The 19108-nt window shown below is 33.6% G+C and overlaps 1 protein-coding gene and 1 pseudogene across 3 annotated transcripts in view; one reads left to right on the top strand and one right to left on the bottom strand.

The window, feature by feature from the left end:
* Nucleotides 1-19108, bottom strand: part of RADX (RPA1 related single stranded DNA binding protein, X-linked) — a 62195-nt gene that overhangs the window by 16994 nt on the left and 26093 nt on the right. For all 3 annotated transcript variants that reach the window (XM_016148429.2, XM_016148447.2, XM_016148416.2), the window contains exons 7-11: nucleotides 17286-17390; nucleotides 15917-16081; nucleotides 14757-14917; nucleotides 7058-7233; nucleotides 3475-3548 (exon numbers count right to left, since the gene is read on the bottom strand). In XM_016148429.2, coding sequence (XP_016003915.2) covers nucleotides 3475-3548; nucleotides 7058-7233; nucleotides 14757-14917; nucleotides 15917-16081; nucleotides 17286-17390 — 681 coding nt within the window. The remainder of the gene's footprint in view (nucleotides 1-3474; nucleotides 3549-7057; nucleotides 7234-14756; nucleotides 14918-15916; nucleotides 16082-17285; nucleotides 17391-19108) is intronic.
* Nucleotides 12035-12153, top strand: LOC118607982 (annotated as a pseudogene).

Raw genomic sequence — 19108 nt, 5'->3', positions numbered from 1 at the left:
GCAATTAATTTTCAACAAAAACCCAAAAACATACAGTGGAGAAAGGAAAGCCTCTTCAATAAATGGTGCTGGGAAAACTGGAAAGCCACCTGCAAAAGAATGAAACTAGACTGTTGTCTATCACCACACACCAAAAGTAACTCAAAATGGATTAAGGCCCCGAACATAAGACCTGAAACAATAAAGTGCATAGAAGAAAACATAAGAACTAAACTGAAGGACTGTGGACTTAAAGAGGATTTCACGAATTTGACCTCAAAGGCAAGGGGAGTAAAAGCAAAGATAAATCATGGAACTACATCAAGCTAAAAAGCTTCTGTATGGCAAAAGAAACTGCCAACAAGATAAAGAGATAACCATCTGAATGGGAATGTATGTTTGCAAGCAATGCCTCCCTCTGAGGAGGGCCTAATATGCAAAGTATACAAAGAACTCATATAACTCAATAACAGCAAAAAAAAAAAAAAAGATCAAAAACTGGGCAGAAGACCTGAACAGACACTCTCCCTAGAGGACATACAAATGGCTAATAAATATTTGAAAAAGAGGCTCAATATTGCTAGCTATTAGGGAAATGCAAATCAAAACCACAATGAGATACCATCTCACACCTGTTAGAGTAGCTTTAATCAACAGGACGAGTAATAACAAATGTTGGAGAGGATGCGGAGAAATAGAAACCCTCATATACTGCTGGTGGGACTGCAAGTTGGTACAGCTACTACAAGAAACAGTATGGAGGTGCCTCAAAAAACTAAGAATTGATCTGCTGTATGATCCTGCAATTCCTCTACGAGGTATTTACCCCAAAGACTTGAAAACCCATGTCCGAAAAGATATTTGCACACCAATGTTCATAGCAGCATTATTAATGGTTGCCAGGACACAGAAGCAACCAAAGTGTCCTATGATAGATGACTGGCTAAAGAAGCTGTGGTTCATACATACAATGGACTATTACCCAGCCATAAGAAGAGAGAAATACTGCTATGTGTGACAACATGATAGACCTCGAGATTATCATCCAAAGTAAAATAAGCCAGACAGAAAAAGATGAAAATTACATAGTTTCACTTATAAGTGGGATATAAACGTAAAATCAACAAATGAACAGGACAAACAAACAGAGACTCATGGACATGGAATACTGATTATGGTTACCAGAGGGTTGGGGTTAGGGGAGGATGGGAGAGGTGGACGGGGTAAAGGTGGTCAAACATGTGGTGACAGAAAGAAATCCAACTATGGTAGGTGAACAACAGTTTAAGTATATATATATATATATATATATATATATATATATATATATATATATATATATATATATATGCCTTACTGTTAAAGTGTACAGGTGAAACTTATTGGATTTTGTTAACCAATGTCACCACAAAAAATAATTAATTAATAAAAATGAATGAATGAATGAATGAATGAATTGGACTTTCTTAGTCTATGCACTATGTCTCTCAACTTCTCTTTCACCTTCACAATCTCTTTACCAATCGTTGGTATGATTTTCTCTGTATTTATCTTCGGAATACATTAATTCTCTCTTTATCTGCATTTGCTTACTCACTCTTCAACTCATTATATATATTATATTATTTATTACTCATATATCATGTATATTTAAAATATACATTATACAGATATATTATGTATGTACACATATACATATATTCATATATGTCCATTTATAAATATGTGTAAATATGTATATATGTATATTACACAGTCCTGGAATTCCAATATGCAAGTACTTTTTCATATTGATCTGTTCCTAACTTATGGTTTGTATTCATTTATCTTTTAAAAAAAAATTTATTGTATTAGTTTCAAGTATACAGTACATTGGTTAGACATTTATATACTTTATAAAATGATTCCCCTAATTGCTCTTTCTCTCCTCTGGCTCTCCACCTAGCCATTACATTAATGTTAACTGCATTCTTTATTCTGTGCTCCCCATCCCTGTGACCATCTATCATCTACTAATTTGTACTTCTTTAACCTTTCAACTGATTTTCCCAGCCCCTGCAACCCCCCTCCCCTCTGTCCATCCCTAGATTGTCCTCTATATTTGTGAGTCTGTTTTTGATTAGTTTGTTCTTTTTGTTCCTTAGATTCCACATATAAGTGAAATCATTTATCTTTTAAAAATATTTATTGTAAAACCTCTTTCCAATTGGTATAGTATTTCTAGTTCTTGGTGTATAAATTTTCCCAAATATTACATCTGATCACATTGCCTCAAGGTAGTTCATTTCCCTGGAAAGTCTGTAATTTTTTTAACCATGAATTTATTTTCTGTAAATGTTTTCTAATGGAGTCCCAAATACCCTAGGTTATAAGCCTCTCTTTAAAACCTTGGGGGTTTCTCACTGATTTCAGACCAGTTATTAGCATTAATTCTTTAGCTCACTGTCCTTCTCATTTCATAAGTCATATGAACTGTGATCACACATCCATACTACACAGTCCTGGGATTCCAAATTTTCTTGGGTGACTTTTTCCTACCGATTGCCCAGGGGATATAGGAAGTGTTTTGATACTTTCCCACGCTGATGGGTATAAATTCTCTGGCCATCCACAACCTTCCAACTTTATATTAGTTCTATTTCACATAGGAGGCCTGTGGTCTGGACCCTCCTTTCCATGTCATTATTATACTTCAGCCTATAATCATTTAGGTTTACATGCAGTTTTAGTTTTAGTTACTAATCACTACTAAATTTAAATTATTTTGTTTCTGGCATCTAAGTATTGTTCATTCCTGTTTTAAGCTTGGTTACACATTTATACTATAATTATTTCCCCTTTATTTTCTTTATTTTTGGGGGGAGGGGAGTGCAGATTCCAGATACTTTTGTGAGTTCTTAATCTGTCAGAATAACTAGAGGTCAATCTCAAAATAAGAATAATTCTAAAAGCAAGAAGAACATAAAGTGGTAAAAAGTCTAGTCCAGAGAAATGACTCCTTATAAGATCTGATTCAAACCAAATAACTCTAAGGATAACCTACCAGAATTAAATTGTTTTATGAAATTACTTCAGAAGTGAACCCAAAATTTAAATCAGTCAACCTAATAGAGAAGAAAGGAACTATATATTTTGAGCTTTACCTGTATTTATTGTCGAATTAAAATTTTTCCAATAATTAAAAATAGTACATTTGAAGGAATATGCTACCAAAGACACAGATTGATAAGTATGTGTTTGTTCATATTTACGTTCGCTTTGCTGATACTACCATATTGTTCTAAAGTTGGGATTAGTATCTTTGATAAGGACCTAAGTTAATATAAATGAAAACCAGCAAAAAAAATAACTAGTTATATATCTATTTAAAGTACTTATATTATGCTAGTGGCAGGCATGACACAAAAATTGCAAAATCAAACAGTTTTCTGTATATAATAGTGTTTCATAAAGATTTCATTAATACTACTACCAGTAATAGTTAAAGCAACATACGTTGGAAGATGCTCGGAATGCCTGATTTATTTCCTTTTGTTTGTGAAGAAAAGTCTGACTGAGGTACAGGAACTCTATGAAAGATGAAAAAATAACCAATAGTTATAAAAAGAGACTTGGATGAAAAAAAAGTGAATTGGTTCCATTCAGAATTTATTCTAATTCAATAAATTTAGAAAATAGGCTTTTTTTCTTAAAGTAATGCATTAAACATATAAGGAAAATACATTCAAATTATGAACAAATATCCATATACAACATAATTCAAATATTGCAATAGATTTAAATATTTTTATAAGAAGTATTCCACAGAAAGAAGTATTCACTTTATTAAATATCAAATAAGATGGGTATATATTTTTTGTTCTCTACAATAGAAATTTAAAAATTAGTTCAGTGGCCTATTTTCATGTTTGCTCTATTCAAATTTTCTGGAAAATAACATGACTTAACTCTCCAACCTCATTTCAGCATTCTAGTTTTTTTTTTATAAGCCTCATGGTGTTTCAAATCTTCATTCATGCTTTTCTTTCTTCCTGGAACAATCCTATGCCTCTTTTCCTTTGCCTGGTTAACTCTCACTCATCTTTCATAATTTAACTCAGGTATTATTTTCTATAAGAAGCTATTACTGATCTTTAGTCAAGGCTCACTGCTCCTCGTATATGCTTTCACAGCACCATGAATACACTTCTATCATAGCATTCATCAGAGTGTATTGAAATCCAAGGTTTACTAGTCTGTCTCTTCTACCTGATTCTGCTATAAGCTCTACGTAAGTATAGACTTCATTTTACTTTTGTCTATCCACATAATATCTGTTAACTAACTTTTTATTGAACTGAAATGGATGGAGGAAAAGGGAAGTATCTTATTTTGAGGCTAAGGAGAAACTTGCTTCCATAAGGAAAGATTTCCATCTTATGGTCTTTTAGCATATTTCTATGATGAGTTTTTTTCTATTGTTGTATTCCAAAACTAAAAGCATAAAACAGAAATGCCATATTGTAGAATGCCACATATTGGTCAACTTATTTTATCAATAGATTGCTCTTATAAGAGTAGTATTTTTCATTTTACTAGTAGTTATTAATGAAATAAAAAGTAGGTTTCACAAAAAATGCATCCATTTAACTACAGAACTCCAGCAAATAAAAACATATTTTACGGTTGCAGTGTTAATTTTTCGATTATTGAAAACATCATATTTCTAGAAATTAGTAAATTAAAAACATCAATTTTGAGAGAAATGTAAATAACTAAAGTTAGTTAAATTGTATGTATTTTGAGATAAACAGTATATTTATACTTTTAAATGCATGTAATTAAAAAATAACTTTTTTTCATTTCTGAAATAAATTATAAGAATTAGTTTTCCAAACTCTAACAGCACCATTACATTGTACATAATTTTGAAATGTGCCTTAGGAGATTTTTACTGGAATCTGTAATCATTGTATGACTTAATGTCTTAAAGATGCTGAATGACGTATATAATGTCTACGGGTATCAACTGAGAAAACTGAAAAAAATTGGAGATAAAAAAATGAAAACATAAGAAGTTTTGAAGGATAACTGAGGACAGAAAGGGGTAAGAGGGCTAAAAGAAGAGAAGATAAAGATACATATGGTGGGTAGTGGCTGAAAGAGTTTTGAGATGCATAAAAGACAAAGCCTCAACTGTCTTGAAGAGAATTATGGTAGAAATATAGATTTTGAAGGAAAATCTGTTGAGGGCTCAGAAAGAAGAAAGCTATAGACAATAGCTGAAAGAATACACATATTGTCATGAACAAATTATTACTAGAAATATGAATGTAAAAGGAGCTTCTGGTGAGATCTCAGAGAGAAATAAAGAACATGCTATTGGAAACTGGATGAAAGGTGAGCCTTGCTATATAAAGCAGTAGAGGATTTGGCTGAATTGTGTTCTGTTGGATGTAAAGAAAAACTTATATGCAATGAACTTACATATTTAGTTGAACTTTCTAAGCAATGTTTTGAAGGCACAATCTGGTTTTTCCTTGCTGCTGATAGTAAAATACAAGAAGGTAAAGAGAGTTTAAAAGAGAAAAAAAGGAACGAGAATTTCAATACTTGAAAAATTCTCAGCTTATTCATATTGAGAGAGAGAGAGAGAGAGATGCTCTGGGGAGAATGCCAAGAGTGTTGTTGGACAACCATTAGCCCAAGAGGTTAGGCTTGTGACTTGTGGATCCAATAAACCAACTTAGGAGGCATGCTGCTCTCTTAGACTGAAAGGAACATAGGCGAGATGAAATGAAGAAAGATTGCTGGACTTCTGGAATTCTACAGTCAGGAAATGAGCCAAGAGAGATATCTAGCTGTGATCATGTGTTGTCCTTCAAAATAAGGGAAGAATGTCTATAGCCATGACACCCTGAACAAGCCCGATCCTGCCTGATCTCAGAAGCTGAGCAGGGTCAGGCCTTGTTAGTACTTGGATGGGAAGCCACCTAGGAAGACTAGGTGCTGTAGGTATAAACAATAAAAAATAAGGGATTGTAAGCTGGCAAGGTCCTTGTAATCTGTGAGGTCAACCAAGGGTTGTTTTGCCTAAAAAAAAGGGGGGGGGGAAGAATGACCCTGACACTGAAGCCTTTTCCTCAGGTCCAGAAGATGACAGGGTCACCTCCTCAATTCCAGAAGGCAGGGCCAAGGGGGTGGGGCTGCCACCTTGGTAGACCCAGAGAACATAGTATCATGTGAGAAAGAATGATTTTGGAGCCTGAAAATCTAATGGAATTAGCCCTGCTAGGTATCAGATTTGCTTGTGACCCATGATCCCTTTTCTCCTTCCAATTTCTCCCCTTTGGAATGCCTGTCCCACCATTGTATTCTACACAGATAACTTGTCTAGTTTCACAGGTTCACAGATGGAAAATAATTTTGCCCCAGGATGAATCACCCTGCATCTCATCCATACATGATTTAGATGAGATATAGATGAGATTTTGGACTTAGAGTTAATGTTGGTATGAGTTAAAACTTTTGGGGATGTCGTGATGGGTGAATATATTCTGCATGAAAAAATATGCATTTTTAGAGAACAGAGGGAGAATTATGGATTGTTATGGGTTGAATTATGTCCCCACCAAATACCAATATGACTACCAGTATATAACAAATTACATCTTCAAAGACCTTCAATCTGTGACCTTACTTGGAAATAAGATAGTCGAAGATGTTAATTGGTTAACAAAAGGTAATATAAGAGATGACCAGTACTCCAGTACAATATGGCTGGTATTTTTACAAAAAGGGGAAATTTGAATTGGATGTGTCCCCAGGGAGAATGCCATGTGAAGATGAAGGCAGAAATTGCAGTAATGCTTCTACAAGTTAAGAAATGCCAAAGCTTGCTACCACTAAATCAGGGAAAGACATGGAATAGATTCCACATTACAGCTCTCATAAGGAACTCATCCTGCCAATATCTTGATCTCAAACTTCGGCAGCCCTAAAAAACTAATACAGCTTTTAGTGCCATCACTTATTTTACAGGATAGAAACAAATCAAAAGATTAATCTGCTTTGTATACAATTAATACAACTGACTTACAGTTTGTCACATGGCCCTTGCACAATCCTTTTTTTCTTGGTAGGGCTCGAACTTGTGTATGTAGTTGGACAACATTGAAGACTGACAGGACCATCCTCTTGATGCTGTTTACCATCTCTTTCCTGACTCTGACTTTCTCTTCCAGCTGCTTGGGATGTTGAGGGTTGATTAGCATTCTAAAACCAAAATTTAGAGAAAATGTTTTAAATTTATAAAAATTACTTTTCTCTTAAAAAGGTTTACAATTTTAGATTACCGATTTTTCATAATCTTAAGAGTTGTGACAAAATGTTGCAACGATAACAGTACTTTTATGAAGATGATTTATACTAATTGATCTGCTATACAAATATTTTTAAAGGGAAAAATCCCTCTTATATTAGTATAGCTGAAAAATTGAATCAGATGCATATTTCCATATGAATAATAATCCAAGAAATAATTTTTAAAACATAGACTCATGGGGAAACATGGCAGAGTGAGAGACATCCCTGGATCTCTCCCTTTGAAACAACAATAAGCTGCACATCTAAAACTCAACAAAAACACCCAAACTAAACACCAGCATGTCTGAGTGTGGGATCTGTGCAAGAGAGCTACCACAGGTCAGAACCCCAGGTGTTGGGTGGTGGACTAGGAGAAATAAAGACGCTGACTCTTGCAGCCTCAGGAGCTCTCTGTAGGAGGAGAGGGAGGGGAGAAGATGCGGTGACTTCCCTGAACAGTCCTGCCTGGAAGTTCCACGCAGCATGTGGCAGGGCCCAGTCATCAGGACAGAAAGCAGAGAAGTGGAATGGGACTGCAGAGAAACAACAACTAAATTTTACTGGCCGAGGATGCAAAACTGAGGCTGAGGCACAGCACCCAACTCTCAAACCAGAGGGCCCCTCACCCTAAACCTCCAAGACCAATCACCGTAGAGCCCCAGGGGAATCAGCAAATGCTGCTGGAGACTGTAGCTGACACTGACAGAGACTGAAACTGAGGATAGTGAGTGTGATTAAATATCTACAAGAAAATTAAAATGGCATTATTTAGGCTTTATATAAAGCAGGGATCCAAAAGGCTTAGACGCCACCTAATGGAAACTAAAAGAAAAGCACCTTCTTTGTAGCATACTAAAGAGAAACCTTTATATAATAAATCTTCTTTCTGGAAAAACAGCAAAATGCATTTCCATTAATGCCCAGGCGGAGAAATAGTCCATTAAACACCATGAACAACCAAGGTGACAAGGCATCTCAGAAAGAAAGAGAAAAATCTCCAGAAAATAAACTTACAGACATAGAAATATGCAACTTAAAACAAAGAGGATTCGGGATGGTACTTCTGAAAAAACTCAATGAGATGCCAAATGATTCATATCAACAATTTCAGAAATTGAAAAAAAAAAGAACTAGATAAGCACAATGAGTTCTTTAGCAAATAGATTGAAATCCTCAACAAGAAACAAATAGAACTTCTGGAGATAAAGAATACACTGCAAGAACTGAACGATGAAATAGCAAGCTTGGGAAATAGAATGGACCAAATAGAGGAAAGGATCAGTGATATTGAAGACAGAAATCTAGAAATAAATCAGAAGGAAGAAGAGAGAAACTGAAGAATGAAAAATAAAGAAAGAGAAATACAAGAACTAGCTGATACCATCAGGAGAGAAAACATAAGAATAATGGGCATTCTCTAGGAGGAAGGGGAGGAAAAGGAGCAGGAATTAGAAAGCATTTTCAGACAAGTAATTGACAAGTATTTCCCAAATCTAAGGAATGAGCTGGAGCTTGGTATTCAAGAAGTCAAAAGTATGCCCAATTATTTCAACACAAAAACGCTTTCACCAAGACACATTGTATTATAGTTATCAAAAATCAATGACAAATACAGAATTCTCAGGGTGGCCAGGGAAAATAAGACAATAACCTATAACAAAAAAACCATCAGGTTTTCGTTGGACTTCTCAGCACAAACATTACAAGCCAGAAAGGAGTGGAATCAAATATTCAAACTATTAAATGAAAAGAACTACAAGCCAAAAATAATGAATCCAGCTTAGCTCTGCTTTAAATATGAAGGAGAAATATAGACCTTTCCAGACATACAAAAATTGAGGGAATTCTCTACTATGAGGCCTGCATTATAGGAAATACTGAAAGGTGACAGCTCACTTCAAGCAAAATGACAAAAAAAAAACATAATTAGGAGTAAGGTGACTAGCAGGTTGATAGAAGGAGAGGGGTACAACCCTTACTAAGAACAGGGCATTATAAGCCTAAATAATGAGAAGAGAATTGCTATAGCAAGATAGTAATGACTGTTCAGCATACATAGGGACAAACAGAGATAACAATGACTGAAAAGGGGAGGACTCAAAGATACAAATTTGCAAAGTGAAAGGAGATAAGGTATTTGTAGGAGAAAATGGACAACTGTATATATATATATATATATATATATATATATATACACATACATACACACACACACACACAGTTGTATATACATACTTCAGAATGAAAACTAGAAGAACCAGAGTAAAAATGCACAAAAGCCAACCAAAGTAAAGAAAACAGAAACACAAGGACAAGGAAGCAATGGAAACACTGAGATACCAGAAAACAAAAGATAAAATGGCTATCACCCTAAATGTAAATGGACTGAACTCATCAATAAAAAGGCAGTTGCAGAATGGATCAAAAAAACAAACCCAACCATATGCTGCCTCCAGCAGACACATCTCTGCTCCAAAGACAAATATAGACTTAAAGTGAAAGGGTGGAAAATTATATTTCAAGTAAATGGCATTCAGAAAAAAAGTGGAATAACAGTACTAATATCAGATGAAATAGACTTTAAAATAAAAAAAAATATGTAAAGAAAGATACAGAGGGACATTTCATAATGATAAGGGGAATCATGCATCAAGAACACATAACACTTAATATCTATGCTCCTAATCAGGGAGCCCCAAAATATGTAAAGCAATTACTAACAGAATTAAAGGGAGAAACAGGCCATCGCAATATCGTAATAGGGGACCTAATTACCCCACTGTCCGATATGGACAGATCATCCAAACAGAAAATCAATAAGGAAATAACATCCTTAAATGACACATTAGTCCAACTGGACATAATTTACATTTACAGAGCCTTCCATCCCAAAACAGCTCCTTATACATTCTTTTCAGTGCGTGTGGCATATTCTCAAGAATCATTGAACCACATACTGGAACACAGAGATAGCCCGAACGAATATAAGAGGGTTGAAATTATACCAACCATATTCTCTGATCATAATGCTTTGAAACTAGAGATCAATGACAAAAATAAATCAGGAAGGACCACAAATACATGGAGATTAAACAACATGCTACTGAAGAACAACTGGGTCAGGGAAGAAATAAAAAGAGAAGAAGAAGATATACATAGTAACAAATGATAATAATAGTACAACATATCAAAACTTTTGGGACAGGACAAAAGCAGTCATAAGAGGAAAGTTCTTATCATTACAGGCCTACCTCCAAAAACAAGAACGAGCCGAAATAAACGACCAAACGCTTCATCTTTAAAAGCTAGAAAAGGAAGAACAAATGAAGCCTAGAGTCAGCAGAAGAAAAGATATCATTAAAATTAGAACAGAAATAAATGAAATTGAAAACGACAACAAACAACAATAAAAAATAAATGCAACAAAGAGCTGGTTCTTTGAGAAGGTTATTAAATTGAGAAACCTCTGGCCAGAATCACTAAAGAAAAAAGAGAAAGGACACAAATAAACAAAATCAGGGATGAAAGAGGGGAAATTATGACTGACATCACAGAAATACAAAGGATCATTCAGGAATACTATGAAAAAGTATATAACAGCAAATTTAATAACCTAGAAGAAATAGACTAGTACTTAGAAAAATACAATCTTCCCTGACTGAATGAAGAACTGGAAAATCTGAATAGACCGATCACCAGAATGGAAATCGAAACAATCATCAAAAACCTTCCAAATATTAAAAGTCTAGAACTAGATGGCTTCACCAGTGAATTCTACCACACATTAAAAGATTTAATACCTATCATCCTCAAACTCCTCCAAAAATTTGAAGAAGAGGCGATACTTCCCAATTCATTTTATGAGGCCAGTATTACACTGATATCAAAATCTAGTAAAGATAACACAAAAAGAAAACTACAGACCAATATCTCTCATAAACACAGATGCAAAAATCCTAAATAAGATATTAGTGAACTGAATACAGCAACGTATTAAAAAAGATTATACACCACAATCAAGTGGGCTTCATCCCAGGAGCACAGGGATGGTTCAACATATGCAAATTGATTAATGTGATACACCACACAAACAAATTAAAAAAGAAGAATCATATGATCATATCAATAGATGCAGAAAAAGCCTTCAAGATACAGCATTCATTTATGATCAAAACATTTAATCAAATCGGAATAGAAGGGAAGTACCTTAACATAATAAAGCCCATATATGACAAACCCTCAGCCAACATTATATTTAATGGTGAAAAACTAAAATCCTTCCCTCTAAGATTAGGAACAAGGCAAGGCTGTCCACTATCACCACTGTTATTCAATTTAATACTGGAGGTTGTAGCAAGTGCAAGCAGACAAGAGAAAGATATAAAAGCCATCCAAATAGGAAATGAAGAAGTCAGACTGTCACTATTTGCAGATGACATGATTCTCTATATAAAAAACTCTAAGGATTCTACAAGAACACTACTAGGAACAATAAACAAATACAGTAAAGTCTCTGGATACAAAATCAACGTTCGAAAATCCATAGCGTTCCTATACTCTAATAACGAAGTGTCAGAAAGTGAATTGGAAAAAAATAATTCCTTTTGCAATTGCAAGAAAAAGAATAAAATACCTAGGAATAAATTTAACAAAACATGTGAAGGACCTATATATAATGAAAACTACAAGACCCTTTTAAAAGAAATTGAAGGTCTATGGCCATGCCGCCCTGAAAGTGCCTGATCTCATCTCATCTCAGAAGATAAACAGGGTCGGTCCTTTTTAGTACTTGGATTGGAGACCACCTAGGAATACTAGGTGCTGTAGGTGGTAAGAAAGAAAAATTATGCATGTTTAGTATGAAAAAAAATAATAAACTGGCATTTAACTAAAAAAAAAATAAAAGAAATAGAAGATACAAAGGAATGGAAAGATATTCCATGTTCTTGCATAGTTAAATTGGCCATATTATCTTAAGCATTATACAGAATTAATGCAATCCCCATCAAAAATCCCACTGGCATTTTTTTTTAAAGAAATAGAACAAAAACCCATAAGATTTGTATGGAAGCACCAAAGACCCCTAATTTCCAAAGCCGTCCTGAGAAAACAAAATGAGGCTGGAGGCATCACTTCCTGACTTCACATTATATTACAAAGAGACATGGTATTGGCAGCAAAACAAACACACGAACCGGTGGAACAGAACTGAGAGTCCAGAAGTAAACCCATATTTATATGGGCAAATAATTTTTGACACAAAAGCCAAAAACGTACAGTGGAGAAAGCAAAGCTTCTTCAATAAATGGTGCTGGAAGAACTGGAAAGCCACGTGCAAAAAAATGAAACTAGACTGTTGTCAATCACCACACACGAAAACTAACTGAAAATGGATTAATGACCTGAATATAAGACCTGAAACAATAAAATGCATAGAATAAAACACAGGAACTAAATTCAAGGACTTTGGACTTAAAGAGTATTTCATGAATTTGACCTTAAAGGCAAGGGAAGTAAAAGCAAAAATAAATGAATGCGACTACATCAAATTAAAAAGCTTCTGCCCAGCAAAAGAAACAAGGTAAAGAGACAACCATCTAAATGGGAAAATATATTTGCAAGCAACGCCTCTGATAAGGGCCTAACATCCGAAATATACAAATAACTCATGCGACTCAATAACAACAAAAAATGATTCAATCAAAAATGGTCAGAGAACCTGAACAGACACTTCTCCCTAGAGGACACACAAATGTCTAACAAATATTTGAAAAGATGCTCAACATCACTAGCTAGTAGGGAAATGCAAATCAAAACCAATGAGATACCATCTCACACCTGTTAGAATAGCTATAATCAACAGAACAAGTAATAACAAATGTTGGAGAGGATGTGGAGAAATAGAAACCCTCATATACTGCTGGTGGGACTGCAAGTTGGTACAGCCATTATGGAAAACAGTATGGAGGTTCCTCAAAAAACTAAGAATTGATCTACCATAAGATCCCGCAGTCCCTCTACTGGGTATTTACCCCAAAGACTTGAGAACTCATATCTGAAAAGATATTTGTGCAATGATGTTCATACCAGCATTATTCACAGTGGTCAGGACATGGAAGCAACCAGTGTCCTGCGATAACTGATTGGCTAAAGAAGCTGTGGTACATGTATACAATAGAATATTACTCAGCCATAAGAAGAGATGATATACTGCCATTTGTGACAACATGAATGGTTCTCAAGATAATCATGCTAAGCAAAATAAGCCAGACAGAACATCTCATGATATTACTTATATGTGGGATATAAACTTTAAAACAACAAATGGACGGGAAAACCAGAGACTCATGGACATGGATAATGGACTAGTGGTTACTGGAGGGTAGAGAGTAGGGAGGAGAGAGGAGGTAGACAGGGAAAAGGGATCAAATATAGGTGGGTAGGGGGAGGGTGAAGTGAGTAAAGGGGATCAAATATATGGTAGCTGAAGGAAATTGAACTTTGGGTGGTAAACACACTAGAATATACAGATGTCAAATTATAATGTATATCTGAAAATTATAGAATTGTATTAACCAATGCTATCCCAATAAACTTAATTGAAAAAATAAACTCATGAAAAATTAACTTATCTGTCTTAATTGTGCCTAGATTTCAAAAGTGGTGTCTTCTAGTACAGCATTTATTTTGAAGAGTCATTGCTAACTCTTATAGAACCTGAGTAAGACTGCCATGCTAGATATAGAGGTAAAAATTTCCTGCGGAAGTGTTTCTACAGTTCTGGTCTAAACAAGAAGTAGGAAAAGGATATACCGGCATACCTTGTTTTATTGTGCTTCACTTTATTGTGCTTCACAGATATGAGTTTTGTTGTTTTTTTTTTTGCTTTTTCCCCCCAGTAGGCTCAGATAATGGTTAGCACTTTTTAGCAATAAAGTATTTTTTTAATTAAGGTATGTGCATTTTTTAAAGACATATGTATTGCACACTTAATAGACTATAGTATAGCAGTAAAATAACTTGTATATGTACTTTTATATCCACTGGGAAACCAAAAATTTCATGTGATTTGCTTTATTGCAATATTCCCTTTATTGTGGTGGTCTGGAACCAAACCCAGAATATCTCTAAGATATGCCTGTAATCATATATACCACCTGGGAATTTAAATAATGACAATTATAATAGGCTCAAATTATGCGGAAAGCAAAAACAAGATACCAAGTTTTCTGGGCCCTGGAAATTATCAGAGACTGTGTAACCTTCAGCCCAGCCAGCTCCAAAATAAATGACAGAAAAGGAAAACTAACAAAGCAACAGTTTTTTTCCTCTTAGTTTTACATCAGTAAGAATCAATAAAATGAACAAGGTACCAATTGTAGTTATGATCACAGTGCTTTCAGAGATATACTGTTAATTCTCTGGCACCATACCTGAAGTGTTTCTGATGCTGAGGCACTTTCAGTTGCACTGCTATGGGGGATATACTTTATAACCGTAATTATCCCCTGAATTGCAATGCGCTTTTGTTCCCTATACTGCAAGTCTTCAATCTCCTTCCTCACTTCACTTATAGCTGTCAAGAGTGACTCAACTGCAAAAGAATAATTCCAAGGAAACTGTAAGTTTTAAAGAACTGAAATGATAAAAATAAGAATTAGATTTGCAATGTAATTTTACAACATGAAGTTATAAACTTGCTACATAACTCAAATTTGTGAGACTTTGTGTTTATATTGGGCATCCTCTTACGTAACTTCTGTAAAATATGCAAAACATATTTATCAGTTAAATGGTGCTAGTCTTCTAGTCTGGAATTTTAATTTAAAACAGAAAATTTACATATTGAATATAATTTATATATATTTCAGACTATAAATTGAAATAATTACATAGCCACTTAATACAAACACACATTTTAACATTTTCAAACATATACTACATATTGATGGCATTATAAAGTACAACAGATGCCAATATTTAGATGATAAAGGACAGTATTACCAAGTTTCTCCTTTTCTAAAATCATGCAATTATCCCATAGCTTCTTAAAAATAATACACTTACATTAAAATTTTCAACTGTCATATCTTAATTGTACTAAAATAATATTAGGTCTTTCATCAGTACTTATTCTGCATCTCATTTACCTTTGTGTCATTTTTATTTAAAGGTAGCACTCTATTATGTTACATATAATATATATCACTCTACAAGAGCAGCATAATACAGTTGTCGGCATCTTGATTGATATCAGATTGTTCAGTATCCCCTTAGATAGCTTTAATCTCTCTATGTAATGTCAAAAGAGTTGAAATCTACTAAGGTCAGATTTGATCTTATCGCCATTAAATCAAGATATTATCACTTGTCTTCATCTATGTTCAGTCTAATAAAATAAAAATATTAACCTTTAGGAGACATAACATGTATTTTTAGGTCTTCATAATGAGACAATTATTACCAATGAATGTTGACACACTTTGATTCAGTCCCATTAAACTCTTTAAAAGAATAAAGATGACTAACTGATATAGCATATACCATACACATAATATATAAACATCATAAAAACTAGCGATTGTATTCATACCTTTAACAGAATTTCTATACTTTGAAAATGTCTCTGGCACTGGTGGAAAGGGGTAATATCCACCAATAACAGCATTCTTCATTTCTCCAGAATCAGTCTTCGTTTTAATCCAGCGAATAATTTTTTTTACTTTGCTATCATTAGCACATAGCTGGCTTCTATGACCTGTTTGCAAGAAGGTTAAATAAAGTCAAGGGAAAAAAAGAAAAAAAAATTCACTGTAATAAACTGCATGAACTTTTTTGTGTAAAAACAGTTTAATATTAAAAGTTTCTTATGTCACCAAAAATAAGTCAAGTTCACTTATTCTCTATGTAGCATTAATATGCATACAAAAATTATCAAAAAGAGTAAGCAAATTCTAAGTCAAGAAGGAAATCAGACTTATTAGAGTTTTAGTGGACTAAATGGTAGCTGTCTACAGGATACTCAAAACCCAGAAGAAAAAGGAAACTCAAAATGGACTTTTTCTAACTATCCAAATGGTTGGCATCTTCTTAAAAAATTGATTTTTAAACCATGTATTATCTTGAAGCTATAGTATCGTGTATGAACTAAATTGCCTGTGAGTATAGCTCAGCATTTAAATTCATGTTTTTAAAACATACTTAAAAGTGCTATTTACATCTGATATTATTAGTATATATTTATATCTGATAGTATTAGTATTTATAAAATGAGGTATTGATGAAGTTGTGTGTTATACACTTGCTAGGACTCCTCTTTTGACACATTTCTTAATTATCTATATGGTAGCATTCTAGTTAATATACTGTTTCACAGTATTCCCTCACTCATCTGCAAACTTTTGTCTTTATTGTTTTGACCCTGTTATCAAAGAAAATAGAAAAAAAATAATGTACTGATAGGTAACTAGTGAAACCCTTCTTGTTCTATAAGTAAAATGAGAGATCCTGGGGCCAAAATTTGATTTACGTTTTTGTTCTTTCTATCTATCTATCTATCTATCTATCTATCTATCTATCTATCTATCTATCTATCTATCATCTATCTATTTTTGTTTTGTTATATTTAGCATTATTTTGTTTTATTATTTTAAAATATTGCTAATTGAATCCATATTGTGATATAGATCCTGAGTCTTCAGTCAAGCAACTTATGATTATGTACTTTACATAAAGCAGGAATTAAAGTTAGCCAAAGGATATAAACACAATTCTCCAATGAGTCACAAAATTATTGCTTCGATTACAAATAATATACTTCACAGGTTAAATATTCTTGGTTAAAACATTCTTATAGTGATAGGAATGCTATATTGTGGTTCAATGCTCTAATGTAAAAGTTAATTTAATGAAGAGAAAATATATTACATTTCCGATAAAGTATATGCAAAGAAATTGCTCACCAGTAATAACCACTCGACTCTCATTTGTAGTCGTGAGATAAAGCAGTTTAGGTACTCGAATGTTATTTCTGAGAACTTTCAACTGTGTACACATGAAATATGTCACTGTAGAAAATGAAAACACTCAGGAAATTACTTCTGTATTTCAAAGAGGACATATCAAGATCAAGATCTAACACAGGGCTCCTGAAACTTTAATAAACACAAGAATCAGCTGAATCAATTGATAAAATGCAAATTAAGATTTACTAGTTTTAGGGTGGGGCCTGAGATTATCCATTTCTAATAAACTCCTAGATGATACTAGTGCTGCCAGTCCCTTGACCACACTCAACAAGGATTTAACACTTACCTTTTCCTTTAGATAAAGGATCTAAAACTTACTTTTCCTTCAGAAAGTACCACGGATGTACCTAACTGAAGTCACTGTTTGCTACACAGTAGAAGAGTGCAAGAGTCTTTCTAATGGAACATACAATTGAATGTGAATAGTTATTTCCTACAGAGAAAAAAGCTTAGTTTTTCCATGACGCTTTCATGGATTAACTCAATCTAAGACTAATCCGTCAATTACTCTGACTTCTTCTACCGGATAGGGGTATGCAGTGTTAATTTGAATTTGCTTATGCAAGTTTTACATATGTTCATCTTAATTAGACTTTAGGCCTCAATGACGAGCTTATACCACCTATCTTTTTCTGTTCCCCTTGCTAAGCAATTTGATAGAATAAAAAGAATTCCTGAAAATAAGATAATAATGTCTTCAGACTTCAATTACTTTCAAGAGCTATCAATTGTTCTTAATTATCTATCAGGTTATTTGGGAACATTTCCTTAATCCAACAATTTTTAAATATTTCAACTCATTACATGCCAAAACAGTTATGGTCTTACAAACCAAGAAATGAAGAAATAAATGTAAAAAAATACTTGTAATCTCATAATAACGGTAAGTTCTCATTTGAGAATATTTCCCTAGAGCATGAAAATAATTATAAATTCATTTCCTATATCATTTCCTATTTACTAGACCTTTATTAAGAATAATTATCTTAATTTATATCACTTTTTCTTTATTTCCAAAACTACAAATATGTGAGTATTCATGGTTAAAGATGTTGATATAGGAAAATTAATGAAATCTCTAGTTCTAATATTATGGCTGTTAAAAATCAGACATTCATATCTAACACTTTTAGCTGTTTAACCCCCAGAAAAAATTACTTAACTCCTCTGGACCTCTGTTTCCTCACCTGTAAATTTGTAAAAACTCTTTAAAAGGGAACTGAGAGTATAAAATGAGATAACATCTATGAGCATCTGGCACATAGTAAACACTTGATATTAGTTTCCTTTAGTTTTTTACCTTCCTTAAAAGTAAAAAAGATAATGTATTACCAAAGGATTCTGGTATTATTCCAGAAAACCCTTGATTGTGTTTCTCTTCATAGGCCTGAAGCCCCTTTAATATCATTCATTTAATGATTTTTTTTCACTCTTCAAAAGATTAAAATAAATTCTGATTGTTGTCAACTACTGTATTAGAGAAAAATCTCACTAAAGTCCATGCAAACCTTTCTTAGAAAATTATTATTTCATATTATTGCAAGAAATAAAACATGCATGTTTGGCAACATTTCTGTGAAAAATAATTATCCTACATGTGTGTCAGTTTGTTGTTTAAAGTGGCTACAAAGAGAGAGGAACTTGGCCATAAAATCTATCTAAAATGAGGTAATGGGATTGTTGTCATCAGACGTCATTACTGCCATTCATTTATGCCCTCAGAAAAGTTATAAGAGGCCTGCTCACCTTGGCCTTGG

Source organism: Rousettus aegyptiacus, unplaced genomic scaffold, assembly GCF_014176215.1.
Source record: "Rousettus aegyptiacus isolate mRouAeg1 unplaced genomic scaffold, mRouAeg1.p scaffold_m13_p_9, whole genome shotgun sequence".
Lineage (NCBI taxonomy): Eukaryota > Metazoa > Chordata > Mammalia > Chiroptera > Pteropodidae > Rousettus > Rousettus aegyptiacus.
Note: the sequence above shows the minus strand (reverse complement) of the source record. Positions and strands in the feature narration are given on the sequence as shown.